Raw genomic sequence first — 23,215 nt, 5'->3', positions numbered from 1 at the left:
TAGTAAACATTCATATGTTCATTGTCACTGTCCCCAGAGGTGGTTCATCATAACTCCGATGAGTCAGTAAAAGGCTTTGGTGTCATTCTCACTTCCAACGTTAAGCAGCTGCTTCAAGGAGTATATGTAGAAGCCAGAGACCAGTGACATCCTGCCCATGTCCTGTCCCAATAAAGTCATCCTGTATGAAGGGGTGTTCTTGACATCTACTGGCCCCATTTCAGAAGGCAAACATATCTTTATTTTACCATATTCCTAGAGTTCCTTCTGTCTGTGCATCTCATTATCCCCTTGGATATCTACCTGCTGCTTAGAATGGACTTGATGTGGATTGGCAGTCACCATCACTACAGCGGGGATGGCATCTTAGCACTGTGAGGCTACAGCAGGTCCCATAGTGGGCCTGTTGCACTCACTTGACCCTGTCAGACAAGTCTAAGGAGAAAAGAGAAAGGTTTTGCAGGTAGATTAGAAGGCCCAGGTGGCCAGGCAGTCTTGGAGAAGGGTCCTTGGTTCCTGTCCCAACATCATACTGAGAGTACTCAGAATCTACTCTTCCCCCATAACTGTTTCTTAATTCTGTCGGAGGGCTGGTGTGAGGGCTAAATGAAATAACATGTGTGATAGTATAAAGGGGAGAAGGGGTCTTCTTTTGCCTGCTTGGACTCCAGCAGAGGCTCTCAACCAGCAACCCTAGCAGTTGATTTCTTGGTTGGCCCTTTATTTCCTTCTGCAATCACACGTGGACGCAAAGAATTTTGAGTTGCTTCGAGATGTATTTATCCAGCAGGTATTTACTCAGTACCTGCTGCATGCCAGACTCTGCTTTATGTTACATGTATTTCTTTTTTTTTTTTTTTTTTTTTTTTTTTGCTGTGGGCCCGTCCTTTTTTGTGGCCTTTCCCGTTGCAGAGCACAGGCTCTGGACGCGCAGGCTCAGCGGCCATGGCTCACGGGCCCAGCCGCTCCGCGGCATATGGGATCTTCCCAGACCAGGGCACAAACCCGTGTCCCCTGCATCGGCAGGCGGACTCTCAACCACTGCGCCACCAGGGAAGCCCTAGATGTATTTCTAAAAGGCCTGCTTTGACTAGGTTCCTTCAGAGAGCCAGGTAGCTTCCAGGGCTTAGAAATACCTATTTCTCACTATGCCCTTAAGTAAATTACAGTTCTTCTGTGAATTTAAGGTTTTTTAAAGCTGTGGAAATGATAATCCCTGTCCTCTTCTTTTCTAAAAAAGGGCTCGTTGGGGCTGCAAAAAAGATTATTAATGTGAAAAGGGTTTATAAAGTTTATAAATATTTGAAGGGGTGATGAGATTTAACCATAACTGAAAATGACTTTGCCGTTTAGATCATTTATGTGTTTTTCATCTGAGAACTGTACAGATAACTGAGTATAGAGTAGGCCTTCAGTAAGCATTTTTTTAAAAAACTAGGTCCTAGTAGAATCCACTTGACAGAAGGCTAATTCTGATCTTTGGCCTCAAGCCTCTCTAAATCCACCAAAAAAATTGCTAAAGTCTGCAGATGGGATTAGACACCCAGTTCGGTAAAGTGGTTTGGAGATAATCTTTTGGTACCCATTAACCATTATGTTCACACTGAAATCTTTATAGTTGCTCTGTTATTTATCCAACAAACTGATAACATCTATTCCACATCCAGCTTTATAGTACTGACTGCTGAGACAGGCAGGGGTGATGCAGGAGCTGTTTTAGATAGGGTGGTCAGAGAAGGCCTCTCTGACTGGGTGGCATTTAGAGCTGGGAATTGAATGACAGAGTGAGCTTCAGATATTTCACCACTTCGATGGCTTTTGTCAGGTTAAGAACGTTGCCTTCTAATCTAGGTTCCTAAGGTTTATCACAAGCTCTTTGATAATAATTGTATTATTTTGTTGTAATACTGAGATAATAATTTTCCTTCTTTATCCTGTCCTTACCTGATTTTGTTGCCAAAGTGTTCCTTCTTTCCTTTTCTCTGGAAAAATTTGAATGTTATAAGCATTGTCTCCTTTAAGGTGGTATGATGGGTTTGTAAAGCCATTTTGGCTCAGTGTTTTAGAAGTTTCTTTTGGGGTCTGGATTTTTTTTTTGAACTATTGATCACTTCTTGAAAATTTACAAATCTATTTAGATTTTTACAAGCTTCATCCCTCCCGCATCTTATGCCATTTTTCTTACCCCTGCTTTTACACATTCTTTTCCCTGTCCCAGCAGTGTTCTTTTGGTTTTGCTCTACCTGGATACCTCCTACGTGTGTGTGTGTGTGTGTGTGTGTGTGTGTGTGTGTGTGTGTGTGTGTGTGTGTGTGTGTGTGTGTGTGTGTGTGTGTGTGTGTGTATTAAATGCTTTAGTTTGTTATCTCTAAGTATATTCCTAAGAATATTCAATAATACAGAGTTTTATATTCTTATGAATTTAATTTCTATTTGTGATTGAAAAAGGTATTGATTTTAATCTTTGACGGTGGTAAAATTCAGGTTCCATCCTTGTTATAACTTTGGGAAACATCTAAATCCTCTATTTAATTGGCCTGTTAATTAGGGGTACTTATCCCTTGCTGTCACCTAATGCTAAGTAAATATGTAGGAAAAGATTTGACTAGAAGACACAGTATAATAAGATATTCTTTATTTTTAGTGCAGTAACTTGAACTAGCTTTTAAATGAATTAGAGAAATTATTTTCCACATCTACACCATTTTTTTTTCTTTATACTTTTAGAATGTATGAAACCAAGTTGAAAGAATTGGAAACTGATATTGCCAAAAAAACTAAAAGCCTTACTGATCTTAAACAGCTTGTAAGACAAGCAACAGAGAGGGAACAAAAAGTTAAGAAATACACGGAAGATCTTGAGCAACAGGCAAGTAATGTCATTTTTCTTTATGTGATAAAATAATGCATCGTATTTCAAACCACCCCTCGGCATTCATTGTCTTATGTAGGTAAAAATGAACTCTGGACTAATTCCTCTCCTACAAGTTCCATCTAAGTGAATGGCCCCACCATTCACCTATTTGTTTAAGTCAAAAACCTTGGATCATAGACTCCTTTCTTTTCACTCATACCCCGTGTCTTGTTCATTAAATCCTGTCAGCTCTATTTCAAATGTATCCCAAATCTGATGATGTCTCAGCACCTCCAACACTGCCAGTCTAGTCTAAGCTATTCTCTCACACCTGAATAGCAGTAATTTCCTAACTGGTCTCCCTGCTTCCGCTCTTGCCTTGTTTCACCTTCTCCTTATCCCTGACCTATTTTCCACATAGTTGCCAAGTAATCCTTTTAAAGGTATAAAGCAAATCATAGCAGTCCCATCCTTAGAATCTTCCAGTGGTTCCCATTACCCCAGAACAAAATCCTAAAGTTCTTTTCATAGCCTGCAAAGACCTACATGGTATGGCATCTGGTTTCCTCTCTAGCCTCACCTTTACTTTCTCCAGCACTCATAGTGCTCTAGCCACGCTGACATTCTTCCAATCCTCGGGAAAACCAAACTCATCCAAACTACTGGGCCTTGCTTTTGTTTCCCTTGTTTAGAATACTGTTTACCCAAATATTCTCATAGCTCACCCCTGCGCTTCATGTCTCTGCTTAAATGCAAGCTCCTCAGACCCTCCCAAACCTATACTACTTTCCATCACTCTGTCCTCTTACCCTAGGTTATTTTTCTTAATAGCCCTTCCCACCATCTTGAAGTGTTATCAAGTCACATCACATGCTCACTGTTTGTCTTCCCCCACTAAAAATTTAAGGACCACAGGATCATGAAGGAAGGGATTTTGCTTATTCACTGCTGTATCCAGTGTGCCTAGGACAATGCCTGGCATGCAGTAGTTCCTCAATAAATAATTGTTGAATAAATAGTGGATAGATCACCATAGATGTACAATCATATGAACTTTTGAAAACTCAACTTTTAAAATTATGCTTCATTGAAAGTATCTTTATAAAACCTCATATTTCCGTGTCAAACTTTGTCTTCTAACTTTTCATTGTGCCCAAAGATTGAGATTCTCAAACATGTTCCTGAAGGTGATGAAACAGAGCAAGGCCTTCAATGGGAGCTTCAAGTTCTTAGGTATATTATTTGTTCATATGACTACTTTTTAAAAATTATTTTTTAATATAACCACATTTGCTATATCTAGACAGTTAAGATTTTTCAACCTTGCTGCCTAATAGGTTTTTCAGCCTTATTTCATCCTTCTAATGCCAATCACTCTTTTATATAATGGATGCTAAAAAAAGGGTAAACCAGATCTTAATATAGGTGTCAAGTTTGTAATTTAAACTTTCTTAATCGCATAGAATATATTAAACCTTAGCTTCCAAAGGCAAATGTTAATTGAAATGAGGAAAAAAATTCTTCCAAGGCTCTGTGTAGCGTACTTTTGTGAGGCTCCTCCCTGCAAGAGAAAAACTACTCTTGAAAATGACATCAGATCAGATTTTAAGAACATGAAGGATTTTGATTCTCTGATCTCTGAGAATGGTAGCATTGCAGCAGGCAGAGTAAATGGACAAATGCTTACCTTTATAAATATCAGCAAGTTCTAAGCACTGTACATCACACAATTAAAGAAATGCTCATGTATTTTGTGGAGCAATGTCTGTTTGTCTTTTTTTAACACATTATCATTGTGTTCTAGATTAGCTAACAGACAGCTGGAAAAAGAAAAAGAAGAATTAATCCATCAGATAGAAGTTAACAAAGACCAGAATGGACCTCAAAGCACCATACCCGGTAGTATATTTTTTAACACACTCATAGCATGTTAGATAACCCAAGTTTTTGAATTAGGGTTTGCCTTTCTTGTTTGTTCACACATTTCTGATCTGTCTTCCTTTTATAAAATCAAATCCTTGATTTAAGTTTTTAAAGCTGTCTCTGTCTTCCACAAAACAATATTCCCATTGAGCCCTTTGAGTTGTCTGTAATATTGAGTAGCAAGTATTCAAGTGTCTTGCTCCTTGTATTCCATCTGGATGTTACGGATTTAACCATGATACAATGCTAAGTAATAAATATTGGGTCTGTTGCTTCCAGTTTCTCAGTATAGGCCCTTTTAAGCCCTTTGAACATTTTCTTCTAAATGTTACTTTCATCTTGTTATTAATTTAAAAACTAAATGTATATAAGTAAACATTGCCTATAGCCTTTCTTTTTTCCTTTTACAAAGTAAAAAAGTCTATCCTACCCTCTTCCATTTGCATTCAGAAGTGATTACTAATCATTCCCCTGTTCCTGTGTGCATAGGTATGCACATATACACATAGGTATGTAATGTATATGTATATGCATGAACACACATACAGTGAATAGTTGATCCTCATTATTTGCAGATTCTGTATTTGCATATTTACCTACTCAGTAAATTTACTTGTAACCCCAAATCAGTACTGTGTGGTACTTTTGCAGACATACACACAGAGCAGTGAAAAATTTAAGTTCTATGATCCACACTTTCCTAGATGAGATTCAGCAAGGTGATGCTCTGCATTGTTTCAGCTCTCATACAAGGATGACCAGAGGAAGAGACAACAGGGGGCACTGCTGCACAGGGCAGGAACCTCTGGTTCTGGGACCAGCTGGACTGGGTTTAAATTTCAGCTCTGATGCCTGTCATTAGGGCAGCCTCAGGAGTCACTTGATACTTCCCAACCTTGTTCTCTCCTGTATAACAAAGAAAATAGGACCTACCAGGATGAGTTGTTTCCAGGATTTAAGATTATGAAATCTATGTGAGATGCATGTGTATGTAGGTTTATTTTCCCTAAGAGCAGTGGTTCAGTATTCACTAATTCATTGTTCATGTTGACTTTATAGAACATAACTACTGCAAATAATAAGAATCGATTGTTTGTATGCATATTGTATTTGATAGCTTTTATGAAAATGCCAAATTCTGTTCCAAAGGGTTATACTAATTTATATCTAAACAGTTTTTGACTATTTCACATAGCTTTTCAATATCCTACCAAGTAGTCTTGTTGCTACTTTGTATTAAGGCTGTCATGTATGAGTCATTCCAGACACTGTGCTAAATGCTTTACAAGCGTTTTATAATTTAATTCTTATAGCCCTGAATTTTGAGTACCTCTGTCTCCATTCTACCTGTGTTAAACAGATTCAAAGCAGCTAGGAAGTGGCAGAGGCAGGATGAAGCCTAAATCTGTGAAACTCCAAAGCTCCTTGCCATTTCCTGCTATTGACCATTAGACCGCCTCCTCTCTTGGTGACTAGAAGTACATACGTAAACCTCTCTTGATAACATCTCTTCCAGCAGCCAGCTTGGTGTACTAAACCAGACACAGCACCAAAGAGCAGTTAATGCTGTTGATGTTAGGCAAGTTCTCTTTCTAAACCAAAGACTGTTAAGGCTCAAAATCAAACCAAAACTTTTTTGGAAATTTTAAAGCACTATTTAAGTATACGTGATCATTAAGCTAACTTTTGGAAAGTGCTATACATAATAATCACTTATACTGCATAATTTCATTACCAAGCTATGTAATATATAGCATCCCACTGATTAAGACAACTCAATATAGCACTCCAGTGATCAAAAATCAACTCTGTAAAAAAATCATTAGTACTTTCTGCAGAGGTGAGGGAAGCTTTGAAAAGTATGAGGAAAATATTTGTCTCCAACTTACAGTAATTGGAGGACCATTCCAAGGTCACCTTAATAGAATATGCTTCCTGTCCCATTCATGAAAATGTATTTGCTGACCATTATTTTCTCAAAATTCAGCATTATTTTAAAAATTTTACCCCTCAATGGATGTAAAATATGACCACATGACACATTATATGCAGTTTAAAGAAAGTATGTTTCTAGCAAAGATGGCAATTAAAGCAAAAATACTATTGCCCATTGATTCTCATTATAAAATTAGAGATATGTTAACTCTGGGGGAAATCAATAAATTAAAGCCCTTGTGCTTTTTATGTTTTCCTACCAAAATATCAGGACTTATTCATCTTTGTGTTATCCATCCTGCCCAGCACATTTTTCACATAGTATTGGGTTGGCCAAAAAGTTCGTTCAGGTTTTTCTATAACATCTTACGGAAAAACCCAAATGAACTTTTTGGCCAACCCAATAATTACAGTAAATACGCACTGAAGTACACGGAATAGTCAAAGCTGTTGGGTAACAGGAGCATTTGGCCACCTTATGGTTGTAGCCCCTTCCCTAACAGTCTACTTATTCTAATGTTGTACTATTAGCACCTAACAAATTTTCTCGGTTCTAGAACTTTTCTCTGAAAATAATGGTTTCTTCCATGTAAAAAATCAACCTGGATCTATACTTCTAACAAACATCTAACGTATGCCTCTTCTCTTTGTCTGCTTATGGAATTATAATACCTGATATAGAGGTAGCATACAGAATTCACAGCCTGAAAAGTGTTTCAACCATAAAAGACAACATTTTCCAGGCTCTAGTTTCATAAATTTCCTCCTTATCCTCTAAAATAAGTCCTTTATCTTGAACTCATTCAGAGTGGGAAAAGCTTAGTCTAATTTTCACTTTTTTGGAGGCAGATCCTGATCAACTAAAGGAAAAGGTCAAAGATCTAGAGAGACAGCTCAAAACCTCAGATCTAGAAAAGCAGCATTTGAAGGTAACTATTTTAATTATAGTATTATAAATGTTTTGTGAAAACAGCTGTTGAAAACTGTTTTTATGCTCACCATCTCTGAGTTTTAAGTATGTATCCTAAATATTCCTGGGATCACATTTTATACTTACATTTAACCTTGATATTACAAAGTTATTATATTCATCTGACTGTATTAAAAATATTTATTAACAGAACCATCAAAAAATTGAGACAAATAGGATTAAAGAGTAAATTATTTTTAATTGTCACAAATATAGCTCATTATTTTAATATTTTTCTAAGTTTTGGGTCACATTGGGAAGTGTCTTTTATCTCCTTTAGAAATTCTTTTCAGGAATAGTTCCCTTAAAGAAAGATATTTGATATGCTTTATCTCTTTAAGAATCTGCAAACAGAACAAAAGAGCATAAATATGAAAATTAACTAGTGATCACTGGCTATTCTACATGGTCATTAAAGCTCAAATTGTTCCTTTACCAGATGCCTAACTTTTAGCCAGGCAGAAGCCCAACAGTTTACCTGATCATAAATATATTTATAACAAGTGACCATTATTCATTGAAAATTAGATATTTGTAAAGAAAATACAAGTAAAGCCTAACCAAAGAATCTTAACCAAAATAACTTCAATGTTGTGAATAGCCAAGTTTTTTGATTGCCTCATTGAGAGTATCTTAATATCCTTTTGGAGAAAGATTAAATCCCCTCTGATTTAAGAACTGATAAATTTTAGTCCAAGACCAGGACATAACTTAGAGAACAAATAATTTGACAGTTAACAAGTTAGTTACTTACACTGTACAATGAAACCTTATTAATAAAATCTTAAGAAAATACTTCTGCCATGAATTTGACTATTCAGGTTACTTTGGCTTTCATGTTTGTAATTAATCTCTTTAGTTCACACCTAAGGAATGTATTTTTTCCTATATATACCTTTTAAAGATAATATGTTCTTATTAGGAGGAAATAAAAAAGCTGAAAAAAGAACTGGAAAATTTTGATCCTTCATTTTTTGAAGAAATCGAAGATCTGAAGTATAATTACAAAGAAGAAGTGAAAAAAAATATTCTCTTAGAAGAGAAGTTAAAAACGCTTTCTGAACAATTTGGAGTTGAATTAACTAGTCCTGTTGCTGCTTCTGAAGAGTTTGAAGATGAAGAGGAGGAAAATCCTGTTAATTTCCCATATACTAAGGGCCACCTCTAACTATAGTTTTATTTAACTGTTTATTAACTTTATAAGTTAAAATTCCATCTGGAAGTTCCATCTGGAAATCAGGCAAGTCTCTGACCTACATGATTTCCTTCCCATACCTTGTACCTTTACCTAAATTGGAATTTTTAGTAAATAAAATTACACGAAAATTTCAACGTATTAGAAAAGTGTATTTTTGAAGACTTTTAGGATAAGTTATATCTGTCAAATAGGCAATGATCTATGGTGAATTCCTATACATTCATAATGTTTTAAGTTTCTTAAACATTTAAAACTGGGGTTTTATATATACTTACATATTCTCAAATTATATATGTGTGTGTGTGTGTATATATATAGATAAAAATACATTATGAAGTTGAGCCATAAGTTTTCTTAAATGTCTAGCAGTATTAAATTCAGCTTAAACTATTTAATTTTTAAAGTAAACGGTCCAGAATTGTTGGTTTGTCTTTTATGCTACTACCCATGTATAATGGACTGAATCTAACCTTTGTACAAGCTGGGCAGCTTACTATTATGTTTTAAATTCCAGAGGTTAAAAACTCACTTGCTGTTTCTCAATAAAATTTTGAACAGATATTTGCAGGTGGGAAATTCACTTCTTCAAATGCTAGAAGACATGATGCTATATTAGACAGTGAACAATAAATAGAAACTCAGATATTTTTACCTTCTAAACATGGCAGAGTATTCAATATTGAAATATAATAACAAAGAAGCTGGTTTTTAATTGCATTTCCAGTTTATACATTGAGTATTATATCTTTGAGCCTACCAAATTTCTGATTATCTATTTTTGAAAAGTGATTAAATAAACACTTAGCATCAAAGGCATACACATAATTGTTCAGATTCATGTTGATAATAACTGGTTTTGAATTCATATAGGTATCTGGGATTGGCCAGCATAAACCAAGATGATGGCGATGGACCTGAAAAGAAAAACAAAAAAGGGCATTAGCTTTTAGCCTGTATTATCTTCATTCACTTACAAATCTTTTGAGTGCCTACTATCTCCCAGGCACTATTTAAGGCTCCATGTCATCTTACCCTTTTCTTTTTATAGCTGTTCTCCTGACATATTACATATTTACTTGCTTATTATCTATCTTCCCCATTAGAATGTAAGCTTCATGAAGGCAGAGACATTGTTTTGTTGACTCTATTTCCAGCACCTGGAAACATGCCAGGAACATAATCAGGGGCTCCATAAAAATGTAATGAATAATAGAGTCTATTGCTGAGTGCAGAAGTTAGCCAATTGAAAAATGTGGGCAGAAGGCATTCTAACCAAAAGAAATACCATGTGATAGAATCGTGTTTTTGCTCTGGTTGCATTTAGTTAAGAACATATACAGCGTGGGTGTGTTTGGGAGATGGGGGTAAAGAGTTCTGGAAGTTTGAGCTGGGGCCAGATCATGAAAAATCTTAATGTCACTGAACACTTTTACGCAGGGAAGTAGTATTCTCATTCATTTGTGAAGCATGGACAGGACAGGGATAAGACTGAAAGATAACGCTGAGGAGGGTGACAAAATAATTCAGGCATGAATCTTGTTTTAAATTAAAATCAACAGCCAACTGGTTGGTAAGAAGTACACAGATGCAAGAGATGAGACTCTTTTAGAACTGATAATTGGATGTAGGAAGTGATGGAGAGAGGGGTTAAAAATGATATCTAAGTTTTTGGCTTCAGTGAATTGTTTGGAGTTGGGGTTGGTCCAAACTGGACTAGGGTCCAGTTTTGAACATTACAAACTAGAACCTATGTGAAATCAAACAGACAAGTCCAGGAGACAGAAAGCGTGCAAAGGGTAAAAGAATTCATTCTGTATATATTAACTGTCACCTTGGCACTCTTTTAACTCAACGAATTCTATAATCAGGTACCTTTGAGAAATGCTGCATTAAACTAAGTTATTAGTACAGATGTCTTAGAGAACACTAATGTTCAACATGAATTTCCAAGAAGGCAATACATAGTATGCAGGGTTTTCCAGACATTTTCATCACTTTAATTCTGAAGCACATCTAGAAGAACCAATGCCCCACAGAATAAATACATATTGGGAAACACAACTTTATCATATAAGGATGGTGGCATGTGAGATGAAGAAATTAAATTACTGCATATCAGGATTACTGCAATTTGATGAGCATTTTAGTGCCACTTCTACTTTAAGAACATAAAATGACATAATCCCACTAATTATTTTCTGCCATTACCTTGATTAAACAGCCATCACTGCAGTGCCACACTATTCCTTCAATTTTACCCTCTCTGCAACCTTCAAACCAGGACAACAGATCATTGTGCTTCAAAGTAGGTAGATTTCTTATTTGAAATGCTCCATGCGGTATAAGAAGATGTAACGGATGCTTCTTGCTTCCTAACCCTAAAATTGTAAAACTTTGCCATTAGCCATACAGAAGTTTCAAAAAGAATGAGGAAATTTCTCCCTCCAAATTAAAAAAAGCCTCTAAAACACTGAGGAATAAATTTACCAAAAAGTTTAATTCCTTGAACAGAGACAAGTGCCCTCACTCAAAAGTCGGCACCTTATCCCATTAAATCTAAATTCCACCTTTGTGTGCTCTATACCAGGAATTGGCAAACTATGACCTTCGACTAAACCCAGCCAGGTGCCTGTTTTTGTAAATTGTTTCAATGGAACACAGCCAACCCATTCATTTAAGTACTCTCTATGGCCTGTTTCAGAGATATGGCCCCAAAATCCTAAATATTTACTGTCTAGCCTTTTATAGAAAAGTACACCAACTGCTGCTCTACACCATTAGCCACAATTCAACTATCATTCAGTATTTACCAAACAGCCACGCTGTATCTGATAACTTGTATAATTACTGTGTTAGATTCTTTTCACCTGCCAATCAGTCTGCTTCTGATCTCTATATAGGATTTTGCTATTCCAGCTTTAATGACCTTGGGTCTGTCTTCATCCCTGGGTTAACAATACTCCATAGTGCCCTCAGGACTTGTACTCAAATCATCATGGTGTATATTCTAATGCTTGATATGCTATTCATTGCTACTTCTTTTATTTACTTTACTCCTAGCTGTTAATTAATGCTAAACTAATTACCTAGCCATGAAAAGGAACCTAAGTGCCCATCAACAGATGAATGGATAAAGATATGGGGTGTGTGTACGTGTACACACACACACACACACACACACACACACACACAGAGAAAATGGAATAAAACTCAGCCATAAAAAAAGAATGAAATCCTGCCAATTGCAACAACATGGATAGACCTAAAGGATATTATGCTAAATGAAAGAAGAAAAAGACAAATACTGTATGATTTCACTTATATATGGAATCTAAAAACCAAAACAAATAACTCAAGTTTATTAGTCATTTCTTTAGTGTGTATTTTTTTTTTAGTTGAACCTAGGAAGTTTTCTTTAAAAATGACTACTGTAACTAAAGAAGAAAAAGGCTTTACTCACCATATGGGTTTCCATTAATATTGGTTCCTATAAGCTCCAGTGTTTGTTCTAACAGATCTGAGAGTGGCACTGCACTAATTTCCAAAAGACCAGGATCATCAGAATGATGCCTCAGTACCAGGGCGATTTCAAATTCATAATTTACTACAGAGGAATGCCAGCAATACTGTTTGTTGTTTTTCTCCACTGGTACCCAACCTATCATTTAAAGAAAGAAGTGTTTTTTATTGCACTGTTTTTCTTTGGATTAAGACCTAAGGTAATTTTAATTTTTGTTGCAAATTCTCTGTATTTTCTGGATGTTCTATCACACATAGGTATCACTTTTAACATCAGTGGAAATGTTAGCAGTTTTACTACTTTGTAAATCATAATCTTTTTCTTTAATCATAAGGTCTCATTCTTGATTCTGCTGAGGAATTAACCTGTTTGATTAGTCACTTCAGAGCACTCAGCATTATTTTAATAGAAAATTCACATTTTCAATAAGAATTGAGCACCATTCTAAGACACAGCACCAAAACCTTTTTTTAAATTAAGTTTTCTCTCTACCTTCTCTCCAGTTTCAGGGACGATAGACAGATGCAAGTGTTCTGCAATTTACTGTATTGTTCCAGTATTTATTGAACAATTTATTGATTCTACATTTATTGAATGTTACTGCTATTCCCTTCCTAACTACTGATGGCAGATTAGGCTTCTTTGTTGTGGAGAATTCCTTACCAAAAAAAAAAAAAAAAAAAAAAGACAAACTAGGGCATAAACACTATTATGACCGTCACATCTTTGGCATTCATTATTCACCCAGATTACTATAATAACCTCTTTGCTGATCTACTATCTCCCTTGTAATTCTATTTCAAGAATTTAAATTTAGTTCTGCTGTAGCTCTGCTTAATAATCATCTTCAGGATAAATTTCAAACTTCTTCAGATGGAATATAAACCCCTTTAAGATCTGAGCCCATTCCACATCTCCAGCCTCTACTTTTACAGCTTCAAGTGTCATACACTCTAAACATTCCAGCCACAATAAGGTGTTATTTAAAATTTCTCAAAGACTCCATGATCTCTCCCCTTCGTGGGAGTTTGCCTAAGCTGACCTTCTCCCTTCCTTCGCCAACTAACTTCCTGGTTCTTAAGCTTCAGTTTCAATGTCCACTCTCCTTAGAAGCCTCCTCTAACCACCACAGGTTGAACTAGGAGTTCTTCCTCTTTTCTCCAATTGTACCCTGTGTATTATTTCCTTTTAGTTCTTAAATCATACTATTATTGGTAGATTTTTCCTATTGTCTAAAAGATCATCAAAGATCATCAAGGATAAAGGTTCTGATCCTCCTCACTTTTGCATTACCAGAATCAAAGAGTACTTTGCACATTATAGGTTCTTTTAATCTGGAGTTATCCTTCTACTCAGCACACTTCTGCAAAATTTTCTCATCTCCAGAAAAACTACTGTGAGACACCTATTTTCACTTCCCTTCAAGACAGTCTTCTAGGATCTTTGCAAAAAATATATACATATTGTTATCCCCAGTCTAAAAAGTAAAAAGCTTAATATCCCATTTCAGATTAGAACATACCGTCATCGTGACAACACTTCAAGGCTATTCCCACACTCAATGCTTTATTAATCTTCACAGACTACAGGTAGTAAACTGTCCACCTGAGAAAAGATTCTAAACTTGAGAGGACGTTCTTGATATGAAACATCTTTGGTATCGTTAAACTTAAATTAGACTTAGAAAATTTGTGCTATACAGATAAATACCATGAAGAACCATATTAAAATTAAGTTCTGTAATTTCCAATTGAATGTATAATAATACCAGGAATGTGTCCATTTTCATCAGGCATTGGATTCCCATTTAATTGTTCTATTTCCTTCGCTGGTATCCAGCACTCTGGAACAGGTTTGAAGTCCTCCTCAACATTCCAAAAAAATTCTAAAAGAGTTAAATAATCTTATGTGTGGCGATACTTTAAAAAAATACATATAACACTGAACAAATTCAAAGTGGGAACAGCTAATGAACCCCATAATGTCAGGTATCATATAATTAGTCTCCATTCACTACCACCACAATGTGACTACTTCTCAGGGTTAAGGTACTAACACTTTAAATTTTCAATTTTGAACCCACCACTATCTGTAACAGTAGTAACAGTCTAAAGCAACCAATGTTCCAGCATGTGTGATTTATGGTAAATTTTTAATGCACTATGAATATAAATATATAAAGATTATATGTATGAATGAGTGGATATATAACAATAAATGTATGTATCTACTTATATAATATTTAGAAGTATCTACTGTAATAATTAAAAATATTAATAATCCTTTGAGATTTGTGCCTGATTTATAAAATTACCCATTTGTCTCTTAGGTAGACAAAACCAAAATGTGTCACTCATTTTATATATATATATGTGTGTGTGTATATATATATACACACACACAATAATTTGTATGTTTTAATAAAATGGACATGCTACAATGAAGAGTCACAGAAGTGTTAGGAAAATATTTTGAAATATTTTTCAAGAATATGCTTTTACATATAAAGATATTCAATTATAATTTTTTCTTTTCCCAAAGTGCTAAATTGTAAAGAAGCATATAATATAAAGAACACCATAGCAAGAAATAAGCCAAAAATTTCAACTTAAATCATGAAAAGCTTTAAAAAAAAAGAAAAAAAAGGACCCACTAACCTTTAGAGTTTTGTTTTGAATGTAGAAAATTTTTAAACCTTTTCTCAGCTAGTTTGTTAGGTTTTCTATCTAGCCGAGCCCAAAGGTATGGCTGACCTAAAAAATAATGAAAGGAAAAAAAGAGTTTAAGAGGCAAACAATAAAATTTATCTTGAAAGACATTTCCATATAAAATTTTTCAATAAACAGTAGGAGTCATCTCCTCTAAGAGAAGCAACCCAGAAGACAAAGGGAGATAAGCAGTATAACAGACATCCTACCTAACAGTACCTGATGTATAAGACTTAAGTCTTTGGTTAGAGAGTGATGGGGATGAGATAAAAAGCAAATGTGACTCTTTCATAAGGACATTCCACAGCCATATTTTATTAGAAACTAGCAATTGTGAGAAACCGAAGCTACCTCTATACTAAATGGAAACATAACCAGAAAATTGTATTCACACTTCCCCTGAAACCGAACTATGTGCTATGAGGGTTAATTCCCAAAAATGTGGAGTGAGGCTAAACTGTTTTGCATGGCTCTGACCCCTGGGGTCAAGGCAAGAAACATTGATTAATAGCAATGCTTTACAGTCAGGGATCTGAGAAGTTTCAGGGCGGGTGCCAGCACTCTTTATTGACAACAGTGAGGCTAATGAGTTGTACCTGGTCTCAGTGAGACTCCTGGAGGGCTGATGTTGAGGCTGGTTACTTAGCAGGAAGATACCTTCAGGGCCAGCAAAATATAAAAATCCCCAGCTGAGACTCCATTTCAGATTCCCGGTTTCTGAGGTGTTCCCTGTCTATATCAGTGGTGGTCCCTGCTTTAAGAAAGTGTGTCCTGCCTGGATTTGTCAGGAAGGTGGGGGAGGAGTCGGGGCGGGGGACCATAGAAGCTTTCACCTGGTCTCACCAGACGCTTTGCTGTGAGAGAGTCTTTGGTTGTGACGCGCATCCTTTTAATGCCTTTGCTGCACTGCCTATCCTTTGCCTGTAATACACTGTGAATCTGCAAGCACTATCACTCTGGGTTCTGTAAGTTCTCTTTAGCAATCCAATCTTGTTTAACTGCTACCATTATACATGATTACACATATGATGCACACTGAAGTTTCTTAATATAAGTCTAAAAAAATCTTTTAGTTTCTTCAAACATATAAATCAGAGACTTATCTTAAAAATTACTGATTAAAGTTTGGTTTAGGCACTATATATTACTCATTAGCTATACCAATAAATAATATGAAGAACCAGATTAAAACTACATTGTCATTTCTGTTGAATGGACCTTTTGTTCTTTTCACAATAAACATAAAAGAACGCATTGCACTCACACCCATTAAGATGGCTACTATCAAAAAAATAGAAAGAAACAAGTGTTGGTGAGGATATGGAGAAGCTGGAACCCTTCTGAAGTCCTGCTAGGAATGTAAATACTGCAGCTGCTACAGAAAACAGTAGGACAGTTCCTCAAAAAATTTTAAAAAGAATTAGTATATGATCCAGGAGTTCCATTTTTTGATACATACCCCAAAGAATTGAAAGCAGGGACTCAGATATTTGTACACCATGTTCATAGCACCACTGTTCCCAACAGCCAACAGATGGAAGCATCCCAAGTACACACTGATGGATGAATGGTATATACACACAATTATGTAGTATATACAAACTTGTGGTATATACATACAATGAAATATTATTCATCCTTTTATAAAGGAAGGAAATTCTGACATGTACTACAACATGGATGACTCTTGAGGACAATATGCTAAGTGAAATAAGCCAGCCACAAAAAGACAACTACTGTTAAGACTCCACTTATATGAGTTACCTAGAGTAGTCAAAACCCTACAGACAAAGTAGAATGGTGTCTGGAAGAAGGTGGGGATGCTGAGTTGTTTAATGGGTAGGAAGTTTCAGTTTTGCAAGATGAAAAGAGTTCTGGAGATGAATGTGTCGATAGCAGCACAACGATGAGAACTGTACACACCACTGAACTGTACACTTAAAAATGGTTAACATGGTAAATTTTATGTCATATGTATTTTGTCACAATTAAACATGAAAAAAGATGCACTTCAGAAGAGATTTCCTGATATAAAGAATGTGTTCAATATGCATTTAACTGTTCTATTTCTCTTGCTGGAATTGAGAGGTAATTTCACTATCCAGAAAAAAAATCACAAAGATTATTTCTCTCTTTTCAATGCATTTTTTTCCTTAACATAGTTGACAATTTCTATTTGAGTTTAAAGTATATTAAAATGAAATAAATTAGAGACATTGCCAATAGTAATAAAAACAATGGAATCAGCACTGGGACCAGTGGAATAAGAACAAGCTTTAGGGTCAGATAAACCCTATTACCAGTTGAGCCTTCATTAATTATATGGTCTCGAACAAATTATTTACATTCTCTGAGCTTCAGTTTCCGTTTCTGTGAAATGGAGAGGCTTATTGTGCAAATTAGAGAAAATACATATAAAGCATTTATCATACTGTCTGGCCCTTAATGGGTATTAAGTAAATATTAGTTATCGTTCCTTCTTCCCCCAAGAGAAAGATACAATGATATAATAAATAAGTATAATGTACCAATCGTGATTTTATTATTTTCCTATTATACTTAGGTTTCCAAGGGTTTATGAAGAGCAATGCCCCATTTCAGATATATATAGTTTAAGTGACTAAGAAAAATAAGTAGTATTTGTAGTACAGTTTTATATTACCTTTGTAAGTAGTAACATAACAACATGTTCCATCCACTTTTTCTGTTGGAATTGCACTGTGTATATCTGCATCTAATGCCTTGTGACTTATAGTTTCAGTTGCCAAAACTTTAAATGGCTTAAAAAAGAGAAAGAGAAAACTGGTTTAAGATAAATAGCCTCTATACCTTCACACACACTCTTACCTGGAAGTTCTTAATTTCACTAGCTCTAAGGGATGATCACCAGTTTATCCTTCAAAATATTTCTCCTGTGAAGTTGTTACAAATCACCCACTCCCCTTCTGTGCTATCATAGCAATACATGTTTTTCCACACAGATTTGTAATCTTGAACAACACAGGTTTGAACTGCATGAGACCACTTATATGCAGATTTTTGAACAACACAGGTTTGAACTGCATGAGACCACTTATATGCAGATTTTTTTTTCAATAGTAAATACTGCAGTACTACACATTCAAGGTTGGTTGAATCCTGGATGCAGAGCCCTGGTTATGGAGGAAACTCGAATATGAGGGCCAATCACAAGTTATACTCGGATTTTCCACTGCTGTATGATCCAAGCCCCTAACCCTGGCATTGCTCATGGGTCAACTGTATTCACATGTTTCTTTATCCACCATAATAAGCTTGACAACAGGAACCATGTCCTATGCAGAGCTGCATCCCTAGCACAGGTGTTAAGTGTGTTCAGTCATTTACTTGACAATTATTTGCTAAATGCCTCCTATGGGTTAAGTATTGTCCTCAGCACTGGGATAGAGGTGAACAAAAAAGGACCTGCCTTTGGTGGAAGGTTCATTTTAAGGAGGGAGATGATAACAGCAACAAAATGTATATAGTACAATGTTAGCTATGATAAGTGCTGAGGAGAAAAACAAATGGGGACCCTTTCAGCTTTATCAGTAGTGAACTGTTTGCATATTTAACTTACAGTTTTTCTACTGTCAGGAAGACAAGCCAAGAGTATCAAGAATGGAGGAAAAGACATTTTCTAGGATTCCTACCAACTTTTTATCTGTAATTTATTTTCATTTATGAGAAAAGACTATGCCACTGTTTTACAGTCTAAATTATCTGAAGTAATACTCACCTTACATAATGTGAAAAAACATTGTACAATATAAACATACTGGTGTGATAGGCTTAAGACTAAAAAATGAAGTACTGTTTCAGAGTCTGGCAAACTTAGGAAATTAGCCCCACTCTGGTACTGATTCAGTATTTTTAAGATAAAGCTGAATGGTTAGGGATTTATCAGTAACTTATAACACTGGTTCAGAGGATATCAATTTAACCTGTGGCAGTAGGACCAAGGTTTGGCCCAATAGCTCTCCGCGTGTGTGTGTGTGTGTTTAAATTTATCAAAGATTCTAGGGAGGAGATGACTTTATGGAGTTCTTGATAAGGACAAATATCCCTTCCATAAGAATGAATTACCTACCACTCCATGCTACTGACATGTCCAAAGGACAGCATAAGATACCAAGGGGTACGCAAAGTTCTCCTTCTCTGTCACTTAAATCTTTAAACTCTGACTGGAAACAGAAGGCATGTGTGTATAAAAAGTAATAGCTAGTATCAACTGAGTGATCCTCTACAATTTCTTGGTAGGGGAAATCACTAGAATAAGTAAGCTGATGAAAGATTTCATAGAGAACTTCTGATTCCAAATTTTTAAAATCCTGGAAGTGATCCAGGCAGGGTGCGTAGCCTGAGCATAGAGACAGGATTGTGCTTGCTATGTTCACAGGATGAAACAGACTTTGCTAGAACAGATATGTCACTTTAAGTAGGCACCTCTGTCACAAACACACATGGCATTTTTCACTACACTGAGCTCAGGCACCTCACTGTGGGCCTAACAGGCACTTTACGACTGGGCCTGATTAATGAGAATCCTTGAATTGCAGTTAAGAATTTGAATGCTATGCTATAAACAACACTATAAGCTATACTTGACTGCAGAGGGACAAGAGAAGGGGCTTATTTTCCCGGTGGAGAGTGCTTTTACAAACTACTCGCCTCCCACCCACAACATACAAAGTTGAGGATCACAGCTAGAGCGAACCACTATTCAGGATGCCATTGTTTCATATGAATTAAGTTTGTTAGGGCTTAAAAAATAAAATCTTGACAACTACTGCTACAGACATTTAGTAGTAACTGCAGGGTTTTGACTAGGAAAGAATAATGATGATCATTCTCAGCGGCAACAAAGAACAATTTAGTGCAAGAAGGGCGTAAAATATTAAGAACTATAATAGCGGTGGCAGTGAGATGTTATAAGGTAAAAAGCATCAAGGTAAATGGAAAGCTGGCATGAAATGACACCAGGGTTTATCCAGTGCCTACCATGTGTCAGGTCCTAAAAACTGGGACTAGAAATAACACAGCAGTCTTGGCCTTAAAAGTCTTTTAGCCTGGGAGACAAGAAGGCCAGTGTGAACGATGTTAACGGGAAGTGGAGGTGGAGTCAAATGCACATGCTGATTTTGTATGATGAATTGAAGCACCCAACCGATAAGTGGTGATTTTGCTATCAAGGACTTTACTATGTATTAAAGAGTTATCCTGATACAGGACCATTCACCAGTATTTATTAAGGGCCCTCTCCATGTGTAAAACACGTTGCTGCGAGAATAGAAAACCTTGAGATAGAAACACCAAAATTAGAATCAAGTAGTTAATTACTGGTAACAATACACGAGGTCTGATCTTTAGTGACCTATTTAGGTCAGTTGTCAACACTGTCATCGGTTCCCAGGTTTGAACAGGTGAAGCAAGTCTTCTAAAATCTCCACTTTGACACCACACTCGTGAAAAGTAGGAAAGCTTGTTTTGCGGTGACTATACGACTACTTAAGGGACTTTCCTCAAAAGGTGGTAACCCAAGAAGAAAGGAACATTATTTAAGATGCGGGTTTTCAATTTCCATGCAATGGCAAGTTTGAATCGCCGGATCAGAAAAATTCTCCCGCAGATTCCCTCACTTGCAATTAAGAAGGTACAAGAACCTGGAGCTCGGGGCGTAGAAGACCCGTACCCTAGACCGCCCCAGCGAAACCTGCAAACCGCCCCGCCCCCGCCCCCGCCCCCAGTCTACAGGGCGGCTCCACCGCGCCTGGGAGCCCTCTCCGAATTCAAACGCAGCCCGCGCCGCGGGGAGCAGCCCACCCGTGGCCGCCCCGCGGGCCCCGCGCTCCTCGGTACCTGATGCTCCCTTTTGGTGGAAGGCTCCTCTTTCACCTCCGTCACAAACACACACGGCATTTTCCGCTGCACCGAGCCCAGGCGCCTCATGGTGGGTCCACAGGCAGTGCGAGTGGAAAGCGCGCTTACGAACAGCGCCGGGTCCGTACCAGGACAACATCCACAGCAGTCAGCCGAGTTGCTCAAGCCACGCACGTTCCGCGCGCTAGCCCAACGGCCGCGCTCCCGCGTCCCCCGGCACCGAGGTAGGCCGGGACGCACGCCCGGAAGCGGCCTCCTGGCCGCGGAGCCTTCTGGAAGTTGTAGTGCGGAAACAAAAGGTACCTCCGTGTGTGCTCTCGCGAGCGTCCCTCAGGGTTGTGATGACATTGAAAACACAAAGATCCGTTTCTGGTGTGTGTGTATTAGTAGCCGATGATATTTATGAAAATTAAATGTATGAAGTGATAAGTAATGAGTGATTTTAGGTGGCGATTTAACACCATTTTGATGAAACCGATTTGCCTGTTCCCTTTAATATGTTCCTGGGAGAAGCACTGTAGAAGCTTAGAAATATCCGGAGACATCTCAAGGCGAAATGAAAAGTAATTCCCCTGGAAAAACGTTAGAAAACGCTACAATTAAAACATCTAGGACCCTCCCAAAAAAGAAAAATTACCGTTTGTATTACGCCTCATTGTGCGGCATAATATGGTCATAATTGGTTCTGGTGTCTTTTCCAGAGTGAATGCAAAGTGTAGCCTTAGACCAATCCAAAACCACACGAATACCAACATTCAGCTTTCAATCTCCATCTTTCATAGGAACCTCATTTACCTTAGTTAAGTATGAGCTCCAACAGAGTCCGAATGGCTTGAGTACTTGTCGTCAATCACCTGCAGAGGTAAAAACAGCTTTGACTTATTGCTCAAAAGAACTTTGGAGGGTAAGTAATGACAGTCAATGACTGAATAAAAATTAATAAATATTCAATATTTAGTAATAGTAGCCTTTCTATCTCATTGAAGCTAGTAGTCCCTAGTAGGAGAGTTTTGATTACTGCCATCTTTTATGTGTCTGGACAATGCCCAGGTCTCATTCCTATAATTGTCTTATCTGCAGGTATCAGACTGCCCAGCAGTTTCCTGATTTAGCCCTCATGAAATTAAACGACTATATCTCACTTGGAGTTTTCCATGTATAAGGAAATTCCCAAAGAATAAAATAACCCTCCAAAAAATTCACTGGTTTTTGATTGCTGGATTCAGAGGGGAGGGATGGAAGAGATTTGCTGTATAAAAGTATTTACTTTATCTTCTGCTGTCTTTGATTTTCTCATAGGAAAAATAAATTAAATAAATAAATAAGGGAGTTGGGGGCGAAAACACCTGATGTGAGATCCTGGGACCAGAAACGTCTTAGTATTTTGTAGTCAAAAACCAGTGACTTTGTTCCTCCAGAAGAATCCTAAAAAGCAGCTTGTTTCATTGGTCTCAAGGAGACAACAATTAAATAACCGTCACAACTCTCAACTGTCATTTCCCAAACTGCCACAGTCTTTTAGTTCCAACATTCTATCATTTCTGAGAAAAGATCATCTTGCAAAACATTCCACTTGCTGTTTGAAAGTAGCAGCAAAGCTAACCATTTTTTTAGGAAGCACTCTATTTCTAGTGCTTTGATTTCATCAGTGCCTGGAGCAAAGCTTCTGGCAGAAACAGGGGAGTCCAACACAGGGGACAGCCACAGAACCCATTCACAGTTACAATCTGGACTCCTACTCTCTCTGATGGGTAGCAGCCAACCCCTCTGCCCAATTCTCATAAGTCTGAAGAGTCAGCAAGGAGTGACTACCAGCCCCAGTACTTAAAGTGGTGTTAACACAAACTGGAAGAAAGCCTTTTTTCTCTCATGTGTTAGTGTTCTGACATGAACCCAAAATGAAAGATTCAGTGCAGAGTGTACTCTGGCCAACACAAAAACACAGAATTTTCAGGCCTACCATGAACTGTCCAGGCAAATTTCTCATAACTCTTCTTTACTCATTACAGGGAGAAAAAATCGTCCTGGGTATAGTCATAGCTTTCCCTGAAAAACTAGAATGAATTTCACAACAGGAAAGGAGTGAAGAGAATAAGGAAAAGGTGTGTGTGGCGGGGAAGAGGAAGGGTAGAAAGAAAGGAAAGGAAAAGAGAGTTGGAAAAAAAGAAGAAATTAGGGTTCCAGGCATTCTAGACACTACCAAAATGCA

General features: G+C 37.1%; 2 protein-coding genes across 18 annotated transcripts in view; one reads left to right on the top strand and one right to left on the bottom strand.

Moving 5' to 3' along the window:
• The window catches only part of CEP290 (centrosomal protein 290), a 97,310-nt gene extending 88,292 nt beyond the window's left edge, over nucleotides 1-9,018 (top strand). For 12 of the 13 annotated variants that reach the window (XM_027107131.1, XM_027107134.1, XM_027107136.1 and 9 more), the window contains 5 exons: nucleotides 2,728-2,869; nucleotides 4,014-4,087; nucleotides 4,659-4,753; nucleotides 7,562-7,641; nucleotides 8,605-9,018. In XM_027107131.1, coding sequence (XP_026962932.1) covers nucleotides 2,728-2,869; nucleotides 4,014-4,087; nucleotides 4,659-4,753; nucleotides 7,562-7,641; nucleotides 8,605-8,850 — 637 coding nt within the window. In that variant the 3' untranslated portion in view covers nucleotides 8,851-9,018. Of the gene's footprint in view, nucleotides 1-2,727; nucleotides 2,870-4,013; nucleotides 4,088-4,658; nucleotides 4,754-7,561; nucleotides 7,642-8,604 lie in introns of those variants that run through there. The other variant, XR_003432924.1, reaches the window with a different exon arrangement.
• A 239-nt stretch (nucleotides 9,019-9,257) lies between these two features.
• On the bottom strand, nucleotides 9,258-21,224 carry RLIG1 (RNA 5'-phosphate and 3'-OH ligase 1). Of its 5 annotated transcripts, none has more exons than XM_027107146.1 (7): nucleotides 20,986-21,224; nucleotides 17,771-17,888; nucleotides 15,058-15,153; nucleotides 14,169-14,285; nucleotides 12,341-12,538; nucleotides 11,089-11,258; nucleotides 9,258-9,794 (listed from the first exon to the last, which is right to left on the bottom strand). In XM_027107146.1, exons 1-7 carry the CDS (start codon nucleotides 21,073-21,075, stop codon nucleotides 9,606-9,608), a joined length of 978 nt encoding a protein of 325 aa, XP_026962947.1. In that variant the 5' UTR covers nucleotides 21,076-21,224; the 3' UTR covers nucleotides 9,258-9,605. The 5 variants fall into 5 exon arrangements, with proteins under 5 accessions (XP_026962947.1, XP_026962948.1, XP_026962950.1 ...); XM_027107148.1 differs by lacking the exon at nucleotides 9,258-9,794 and adding an exon at nucleotides 9,925-10,037 and having other exon boundaries at nucleotides 20,986-21,198; XM_027107147.1 differs by lacking the exon at nucleotides 17,771-17,888 and having other exon boundaries at nucleotides 9,276-9,794; nucleotides 20,986-21,202.
• Nucleotides 21,225-23,215: the final 1,991 nt, after the last annotated feature.

The sequence above is a fragment of the Aethalodelphis obliquidens genome, unplaced genomic scaffold, assembly GCF_003676395.1.
Source record: "Aethalodelphis obliquidens isolate GAN/ISIS:26980383/991018 unplaced genomic scaffold, ASM367639v1 scaffold8, whole genome shotgun sequence".
Lineage (NCBI taxonomy): Eukaryota > Metazoa > Chordata > Mammalia > Artiodactyla > Delphinidae > Aethalodelphis > Aethalodelphis obliquidens.
The sequence above is the reverse complement of the archived record's forward strand: the minus strand, read 5'-3'. Positions and strand labels throughout refer to the sequence as shown.